We start from the raw sequence: 9,856 nt of genomic DNA, 5'->3' as shown, positions 1-9,856 counted from the left end.
AGCTTGGTTAGCTCAGTTAATCTGAAAGGTCTTTTTTTTTCAACAGGAGCTTGATAATAGGGTTAAAGACGTGTGAAAATAGCCTCAACTGTCCAGAAAGCCATTGTCCCTTTTCATATCCTGTAAAAGCACTTACTTCTATAAATATATGTAGGGATAAGGATAAAGGTACCCTCATCTCGTCTAGGAGCAAAGCTTGTGGTTTGTGAAGGAGTTGGTGTAGATTTACAGCTGAGCCAATGGAAGATTGAAGGAGTCAATGAGTCAGGCAAGTATTTACTTCACACAGCAAAAGTATTTATTCCGCTTTTATTTCCTCCCAATAAATATGATTGATATTTACTTTATTCATTTCTATGTGGTACTGCTATATGACACAAATCTAAATATGATTGATATGATAATTAATTCATTATCACAATAGCAATGGAATGAGTTAGGAATGAATTAGGCAATGAAGGATGTTGTCTGGTTGAGAAGACACTAGTAATAATGAATCACTATATGCAGGAAATCACATAAATACCAACTCCCCAATTATTTTAATAGGTTTGTCTTAATCAAAGTCATATAAAAAGCATTCAAGTCTATGTAAAGAAAAGAATAATCAGACATACCAGCATGTCCTAGGCCCTAATCACCATAGAAATATAATAGAAATATACAGTATGTAGGCTACAATAATATGTATACTTTAAGGACAACTGTCAAAATGTGTTTATGGAAACTGCATGCATACACCCACAGTACAGAACAATTCTCAAATAAGAAAATATAAGAGGAAAAGTTGTTCAAAGGTCATCATTCATCAGCTCAAAGGTCATCAATCATTGAATACTCCAGCACTGACTGGCTCCTCGGCTTCTGTGACACAGCAAAAGATACAAACAGTCTGTAGTTAAGTCTCAGTATAACAATGAGCACGTTTACTTTAGGCAACATCACATATCTCTTTGCACCTGAGTGATTGTGGAGTAACAACCTCTTTTGCTAGTTTTCCGTGCCTCTTTTCAGTCATTTCTTTGTAATTTTGTTGTGGACGTCATGTGTTCCTAGAAGGATTGCTTGTTTCACTTTTAATTGCTGTTCTGACCTCACATGATAAATGTTTAACCCAATTCTGGGTTCCTCATCCCTAGACTTTTCTTCTTCTTTTAGTTCCAGCATAGCTCTCTACTGTATGAGGGAGCATTGAACAGCACTGGTTTGGCTTTACACTCTTAATTGGAAGGCTAAGAGTGACTCTTCACTACAGTATAATGCTGTGAATTGAAGTCTCTGCTGCAGGTACTGATGTTTTAGCCTTCAGCAAGATAACTTTACCTCAGTTGCCCCACTCCATCTAATAAATATTAGCTGTATCATTAAGTACCTGCACTGCTAGGGGTAACCTTGAGCTGGACTAGTGTTCCGTCATAGGAGGAGTCGCCTGCTCCTGACCTGATTAGATTCTAGGCCTGAGTATCACACTGACCTCTCAATACCTTAAATGGAACAGTTTGACCAAACTGTGCCTAAAAAAATGTATATACAGTATACAGTATATATTATTTCAACTCCTAATAAATAAACCCCTTAGAATTTTAATATACCAAAAGAAATCTTTGTCTCTTTGGATTGCATCTTTAACTAGCCTAGGAAAAAGGCAAATTGAGCAATTTATTGGTTTAATTCGAGGTTCAATCAAGGAACCAAGAGCTGAATCAAAAACCAGAAAACAATGAAGTAGGTAAGTTTTAGGTAAATATTTCCATCATCCAATTTATCTTCTTTACAAAACAAAGTGTCAATTTCTTTTACGACAGCTGCTGTAAGTATACATATTAAGCCACCTGTGCATGCTAAGCAGAAAATCATCAATTACTTAGACATTTTTGCATCAAATGTTGTGATCAATTTAAAACTTTGTGTTTAAGTGACATTTACACATTTGTACCTCTTCAATGTTATACTATGTGTTTTTATTGAAGAAAAATACCACTGTCTGTAATATCACTTCCTGTAATAGTGCTCTGTAATAATGTTGCCTTGTAACCATAGAACTATCTTTTCATTGCATTAATCATGTATAGTAAACTGATACATCTGTTCTTTTTCTTTTCCCATTTAAAACCGTTTTTGTGCAACATATGCCAGGGACCTGTGCAATACATTTATATTTATAGTCATATTGTGCAATACGACTTTTTTGTGTACCGTTCAGGTTTGTTCTTTGTGTGTTCTGGACTGTGAGTAACTCTTCTTAGTGCACTTCTCACTGTACTGATTGGATTGTATGTCCTGTATTATTATTATTGTATCATTTCGTTACACTCTGTCTGTGTTGTCTGTGTTAAGCTGCTGTTGCACTGCAATTTCCCTCACGGGATCAAAAAAGTATCTATCATCATCATCATCGATCGCTGTTCTTTAAATGTTGTTGAAACCATGCACCACAATACTAGAATGTAATATTTAAATCTGAAATCTTACACTTTCATACCATCCACAACACAGCATCCCCAGTATGAAAAATCCTCCAGACTGAAGATTTCATTTATATACAGTATATAGTTCAAGTAGGTAGCTGTGTCAGGAAGAGGTAATGAGTTTATTCCATGCTGAAAAGAAAAGAAGAGAAACACAACATTTCGGCTGTGGGGCCACACCTGAAGCCAAACGCTGTGTTTCCTTTCTTTTCTTTTCAGCATGGAATAAACCCGTTACCTGTTCATATACAGTATATATACTGTATATGTTCAGTCTTTCCTTGGGAAGAAACCAAGTAACATAACACTTTGATCAGAGACAGAGACAACTTAGAGTGAACAAAGTCTGAGGAAGATAATGGATGTTTGAATTGCCTTTATAGTCGACAGGAAAACAATGATTTAAAAATTACACTACCATTGTCCCCAGTGTGTTAATGAAGCTCTGTGATAAATGCATTTGTGGTAAAACACTGTAAGTCTTCAAGCCTATTAATATGCTTGTTTTGCCTTTATTATTATTTCTGTAGTTGCCCCTAAGTCATATACAGTAGTGAATATTTAATGACTTTCTCTGCCGATGTGCAATATATCAGTGGACCTCACCTTTAATTCTGTGTTTGTTCTTATAAATGTCAGGCAGGTCACCAATTTTGTCCTCAGTGACTCCCCAGCCTTTCAGAGTTAAACAAGTATTCTGGTCAAAGCTGTGGGACTTCCAGCAATGAGCACCAAACCTGCAGTTCCCTTGTAAGTAGTACCGACAGACATGGAGTTTGCAGCAGTTTTTTTTGTAGTCACATGATCCATATTCTTCATTGCCCTGATTGTAATGACGACAGACCTGCAGCACAATACAAAAATGTACTTACTGCTCAAATAAGTTATCTAAGAATTTTTAGAATTACGTAGTGACAGTGACTTCAACAACAAAGTTAAGAACACATACAGAAGCTTAGATGTTGATATTTTGGTCTTCAAAACAGGTGACGTGGCAGATAGCTGATTTTTTTGAGAACATGAAAGTATTTGTCCAGAATTCTTTCTTCAGTAAGAGTCCTAGTAGTAAGAGGATATTGAAAGTAATGTTGAACTGCATATTGTATTGCTGAATTGACAGTACAGGTATGTATTGCTAGCAAACTAGTATAAAAGACACAAATCCTATTGAAGAAAAAAGAGGGACAGAGCATAATGAAGATCTGATCACCTATCCTGCCATTTTCAGTAACCAGTTCATCATCAGAGGGCTATGGTGAGCAAAATGAAACACATTTCTGAATGGGATGCCACTCTATTGCAAGACACCCAGAAATGCATTCAGACAGGTATATTCACACATACAGTACCTAAGTGGGGTGGAGGGTGAGAGAATTTAGAGACAACCATTAACTTACATAGTATGTCTTTGGACTGTGAAGGGAACACACAAACTATGCATAGACTCGCTTTTGAACCATGGAGCTGTGTAGCATCTGTTTTTTTTTCCCTAAAAGCAATTCTATTAATATTATTTTGCAATGTGCTCGTGGCATCCTCTGGCACATACAACTGTGTATTTTCTTCATGTTATATTGCCATGTCTTCAAAGAGTAATGTACAAACTACTAGGTAACGTTATTTTGCATTAGCAATGTTTTGAAAAAAATTGCTACAGCATCATGTCATTTTCTTATCACTATGGATGTGCAGTGTTACCACAACATTGAGTAGTGATTTTTCTGTGTGGCAGCATAAATTTCTTTTCCACAATGTGAAATAAGATGAGATAAGATTACTTTATTGGCCATATACAATTTCTTGTATTAGCAATTCATCTTTTCGCATACCCCAGCTTACTCTCCATGAGACACACAGACAGGGAGAAAAGCTTGGGGTCAGAGCGCAGGGTCAGCCACCCCTGGAGCAGTTGGGGTTAAGGGCCTTGCTCAGGGGCCCAACAGAGTAGGATTCCTCTGTCAGCCGCAGGATACAAACCAGCAACCTTCTGGCCACAGGTGCAGATCCTTAGCCACAGAGCCACCACACCATCCGGTTTTATACATTATTATGTATATAAAAACATACATGCATTATTTTTTATTATTAAAGTATAAATTACAGGTGGCACAGTGGTGCAGTGGTTAGTATTGTCATCCCACAGTGCTGAGTTTACTTCCTGAGGTGCGAACTATGTGGAGCTTGTGCTGTATGTTCTCCCTGTGTTTGCGTAGGTTTCCTCTCATAGTCCAAAGACATACTGGCAGCTTATTTGGCCTTGGTGTGAGTGTCTGTGTCTGTGTGTGCCATGTAATGGACTGGCATCTGTCCAGGGTGTATCCTGCTTTGCTCTTATTACTCACCAGAACAGGCTCTGGTTCCAAAGTGACACTGTACTGGATAAAGTAATTAAAAAGTACCCATTTCTGTTGGTTTTGGTAGAATTAGAGTACAAATAAGAGTATTAAATTTCACCGTGACAGAGAATAAAAGGTAAGCTATAAAAGGTCTAGCAAGGAAAACACTGTTGGACCAAGGACTGTACTCATAAAACAGAGACCAAAATCTACTAGAAGATTATAAAATTAAACCAGTAACATCTCTGAAGCACGCTGTGAGTGAAGGAATCACAGTCATGCAGGGTTAGTATCACAAATTATTGGTCACCCCACTATTGTATTGTTTCCTGAGCAAATTTAACTGCATGATTGAAAATATTTAATGCTGAAAGTCATTGTTTCAATTGGAGTTTATTTGTGACACATTTTTGTTATCCTTCCCAGATTTCCTTTGATACAGACACAAGTCAAATGAAATAAAATACTTAGAAGGTCATCAAGGGCTGGTATCTACAAACTGGCAGTCTCCAGAAGGTTTTAATATGCCTAGATTGAGAGAGAAACACTTTGTAGCCCATATTTTCAGTCCAGAGCCTCTCACCTCAGGCAGAAGGTAGGAGTCGTTCTGCAGCAGGAGTTGAAACAGCTCAGCTTCGTCCAGGTCTTGCAGAAAATGGGCTCTCAGAACAGCTCCATTGTGGTCCGAATGGATATCGTGTGAGTTTCTGCATTTGCCACTGCATAAATATTTAAAAGACTTATTTCTTGATATACAGTATCATTTCTTAATACTGTAAGTGGTCCCCCAGCTACAAAGAACTGAGAAAGAGCTGACTCTAAAGTATGGATTTTCCTAATTGACTGTCTTTTCCTCCAGCATTTTAAATCTTGTAATTCTCCTAATTTTGTTTTGGATAAGTAGAAAAGCAAATAATACCACTAAACCAGGCATTTTGTTCCGCTAGATCTCTTATTTATTGTGTCTTTATTTAGGTCATTTTTAGAAATGAGGGAACTACATACTGTAGGTCCACACAAAGTGAACAAAAAATATATAAAAATGTTTTTTCAAGACAACGTAGGAAATGTTTTTAGATATGGTTAAACAAAGGAAAGACAAGTTTAAAAGTCTGATGAAAGCTTTGGCATTATTTCCAGGCAGATGTAACACTTGTGGGAATCGCATTCAGAGAGTTAGAGATGAAGTTGTACAGAGAGATCTGTGTTTAGGGATTATGCTAGATTTGGTTAAGCTCTGCACATGCTGAGTGACTGACACTGTGGTATGGAATGTTTGCAGAGAGGGTATGTGACATTTCAGACTACAGTATAAGGTGAAGCAGAATAAAATGCATTATGTACTGTACTAAGTGTGGTAAGCTTATGTTGATCCTAAATATATGTTCAAGAGCATCTCTCTCCTGAACCCATTTAAGGAAACTTAGAAAGATGTTCTGAAGTATTCAGTAAAAACTACTTGTGAGAAAAGTGTCCTAAGCAAGACTTACAGTATGTTACCTCTAACTGTTGTTAAAAACTGGTCAACACTTAGATTTTCTGTCAAATTAATTACTGGAATGCCCTCTCTCAAATTGATTACTGTAATGTCCTACTTGCTAGGGTATCTCAATCTATATTGAACAAACTACTGTATGTTCAGAATTCGCCAGTCAGAATCCTGGCCAGGTCTAGTGCAAGTGATCACATTACTCCTGTCCTGGTGTCCTTGCATTGGCTACCTATCAGGTATCGTGTCGACTTCCTTATGTTAGCCCATAAGGCTCTACAAGGCTCTACAGACTCAAAACCTTCTTTTATAGATGGGCATTTATTTAACTGGTACTGTGTCTGTACTACACACCTTCACCTTCACCTTCTTTCTGTAAAGAGTGTTGAGAATCCACTTTTAGTGTCGCTATCTAAAATAAACATTACTTTTATTATTATAAACTTATTATATAAACTATTATTAATATATTGTTGTTGTTGTTGTTGTTGTTATTATCAGGCGCTTTTTATAAGAAATAAACAGAACTTCAGAGAGATGTTCTGTGGCTTCTGGTATCCCCAAAAGCGTCAGTGTTTCTTCTACAATGGGGGTTAAGATTCTGAAATTTATTAAGTTTAAAACACGAAAGTGATTCAGAAAATTCTATCCGAGTTGCCAGGAATACTAGTAGTCCAAATGACCAATTGTTGCATGAAGAAAGGTTTCTGATATACAGATATATGATTTGTAGTGTGCTCTAGTCATAGTGCCAATTTAATGTCTGAGTGGCAGAGGACAGAGTTTTGGGTCTAGTTGGATCCCCAAAGAAAATCGTCTGAGACAATAGTATCCAATTATTAAAGTGCAATTGAGGGAAAAAAAGAGGAATTTATGTGTCCATGAATTATGGTGTCATGCTTGTAAACCCCTCCTCTTAAGGTCGCTCCAGCCCTTCCTAGTTTTGTATTTATCTCCTGCACCTGACTCCGGTTCCTGCCCCCCATCCTATAAAAGCCAGGCGTTCCTGCCAATCTGGGCTCAGCTTTGGAAGATGGAGGCACGGAAGCCCATCTATCCGCGAGTCCAGGAGCGACTCGGTGGCTTCAGCTTCACAACGGCTTCCTGACCATCTGAGTCTGGGATCGGGAGCGTCTGGTTCCGTTACCCCCTTTTATTCTCCCGACCCTCCGCCAGATCCCGATCCGGCTTTTAACTCTGTTTGTCTGTGTCAGGATGGATCTCCCGGTTTTGGACATTGGAACATTCTCGGATTTGCCTCGGACTCCTTTGGACATGTTTGGCTCGGACACACCCCTTTGAACACCAGTGCACCTTGGACACACCCCCTGTTTTCCTTACAGCCCCTTTGCATGCTTTTTTCCCCGTTTTTTTTCCTCACTCCTCCCCGGATTGTGCTGTCTGCATAGGGTCCTGAAAGAACGCTTCGTGACACATGGCATGAATCATTCTCAAAATTAGGGTTTCATTTCAAACCCCACTTATTCTTATTTTCAGTTGGTACTGTTGTTGACTTTTAAATTGAAAATCAGTGTTCCTGTAAATATCTTTTAACTACTCTATCATACTGTAGATAAGATAGTTTCCAGTAAGTTTAGGCTGAGCTAAAAATTCCACATCTAGAGGCAAGGATAACTACAATTGTGAGTTTGTGAACTGATGTTTTCAGGTGACGCCTTTTGTATTTGAGAAAATAGACTTGATGGAAATTTTGGTTGCTTTGATTTGATTGAAATGTTTTTGTTTGCGTGTTTCATTTAGAAACCAGGAAATAGTTGATTTACAGTAGTCATATGCAGTAACACGATATGCAGGTCAGACATTAAGATCACCTTCCAAGATTTACTAACAAGTTAAGGGAAATCCCCTTGCCTGTTCACATTCTCATGTTTTATACTGTTTTTTCAAACTTAATTACTGTAAGTGTAGTAAGTGTAGTCTTACATAGCAGCTCATTAACACCAAACAGCTTAAGAGATTGAATTCCAAAATAATAATAAAAACACACAAACATTTAAATACACACAGTACATATGCTTAATGTAATGATGTAACACTGTAGAATGAATAATAAACAGCTTTTAAAGAAGCCAATGGAGGTTAATAATGACAGTGGCTAAATGAAAGATTCCTTTTACATGTAGTGTAAGCCCCACAGAGTGTACGCTACACGTAAACATTTCTGTACAAATGAATAACAGAAAAATAAAAAATGTCTTGGAAGTATGAAAGTTTTGAAATAATTTTCTAAAACATATTTTTGTAGTTCTTTAAAATTGTAAACCACATTAAAACATATTTATGCATTGATAAATACATAATTTAATATTTCAATATCTGTTTCTTTACATGGAAAGCAGATTCAACCATTTCCAGGTACTGTAAGTGTAGTTTAAACCCCTTTCTTTACAGGTTCAGTGGCTAATTTATTAACATTATTTGTTACAGTGAAGGGTCTCCTTCACACACAAAACTATTTCATAGGGAAAAGCTTACTTGTCAATAGACAAGACACATTAAACTTTTTTTCTAATATACACTGTATAAATCATTTCTTTATGAAACAGCGATGCTAATGTATACAGTATCATACAATTAACAGAGTGTACTCTACAATTGACTTACCTTGCAATAAAGCAGTGGCCACAAACAAAATATTTGCACAGGTGCAGATCATCACATTTTTCACAGTCGGGGTATCTCGTACACAGTCGCAAACTTGATTTTGCAATTATTGTGCTGTCAGGGCTCAGATTGTTTCCTCGGATCGTTCCTTCCCTGCCTTTAATTATGACAAATTTACTGCTGTCCTTCAGGATCTCGATGAGCTGCTCCTCTGACAGTGGCATCATCTGCTTTAGCTCCCTGTACAGCAGACAGCCTCGGTTTCTGCAAAGAAATTTTGTAACATCAACTGCCATTCCATCTGAGCGCGGTTTCCTTGTTGCATCGCCCTGTTCCGACATCATCAGAAACTGAAGTGAAACAAAAAGCCAGTGTTGCTCTCCATAGAGCTCCCTCACATGTGACCAAAAGTGGAAGAGATCATTCCTCGTAATTAGTACAAATATCCCAAGGTGTATTTCCATGAGTTAATAAAGTGGTTTCCTAATTCTCCTATAGGCTGAACAGGTGGTTTTGCAGTTGCATCTTGATCTTTTCAACGGTTCCTTTTTCACTCCAATATAAAATTAGTGGAGATGTTAAGACTGAGCCTGATTCTCTCCATGTTTCCATACGACTTTATTTATTTTTCTTTGGAAAGACCAACTTTTTTTCACAACAAGGGACAGGGATATGAGGAATTATTCAGCTGTGTTGTAAAATGCAATTGTCTTCACAATCTATTTCCAAAACCATTTATCTGAGATAACATCACCATGTTAGGCTGATGTTAGGTCTAGACCACAGTAATGCACTGATGTTACTGTATAAATATATGAAAAAAATCTTTTAATGCATCTACATTCCCACTTCACCATCACCTCCGTTCAAAATTTCTTTTGTTGGTCTGACTTCTGAATTCATTTTCAAATGAACAAGTTGAGGTTCTCTGGTGTATT

At 37.4% G+C, this 9,856-nt stretch overlaps 1 protein-coding gene across 3 annotated transcripts; it reads right to left on the bottom strand.

Moving 5' to 3' along the window:
* Positions 1–275: 275 nt before the first annotated feature.
* LOC148654462 (protein mono-ADP-ribosyltransferase PARP12-like) lies at positions 276–9,397 on the bottom strand. 3 transcript variants are annotated; one of them, XM_088646699.1, is made up of 4 exons: positions 8,919–9,397; positions 5,388–5,523; positions 3,206–3,312; positions 276–864 (listed from the first exon to the last, which is right to left on the bottom strand). In XM_088646699.1, exons 1-4 carry the CDS (start codon positions 9,380–9,382, stop codon positions 828–830), a joined length of 744 nt encoding a protein of 247 aa, XP_088502825.1. In that variant the 5' UTR covers positions 9,383–9,397; the 3' UTR covers positions 276–827. The 3 variants fall into 3 exon arrangements, with proteins under 3 accessions (XP_088502825.1, XP_088502823.1, XP_088502826.1); XM_088646697.1 differs by having other exon boundaries at positions 3,075–3,312; positions 8,919–9,288; XM_088646700.1 differs by lacking the exon at positions 3,206–3,312.
* Between the last annotated feature and the right edge of the window lie 459 nt (positions 9,398–9,856).

The sequence above is a fragment of the Lepisosteus platostomus genome, chromosome 9, assembly GCF_059453375.1.
Source record: "Lepisosteus platostomus isolate fLepPlt1 chromosome 9, fLepPlt1.hap1, whole genome shotgun sequence".
NCBI classification, from domain to species: domain Eukaryota; kingdom Metazoa; phylum Chordata; class Actinopteri; order Semionotiformes; family Lepisosteidae; genus Lepisosteus; species Lepisosteus platostomus.
This window is presented reverse-complemented; position numbering and strand designations above follow the sequence as displayed.

What these genes read in the sequence shown, in the direction of transcription:
- LOC148654462 (XM_088646697.1), bottom strand. Translation starts at nt 9,262, where the DNA reads ATGATGTCGGAACAGGGCGATGCAACAAGGAAACCGCGCTCAGATGGA. An exon ending in ACTCCTACCTTCTGCCTGAG is followed by an intron (nt 3,313 to 5,387) that starts GTGAGAGGCTCT and finishes ATTGTGCTGCAG; the next exon opens with GTCTGTCGTCATTACAATCA. An exon ending in GAACAAACACAGAATTAAAG is followed by an intron (nt 865 to 3,074) that starts GTGAGGTCCACT and finishes GCTGTGTCACAG; the next exon opens with AAGCCGAGGAGCCAGTCAGT.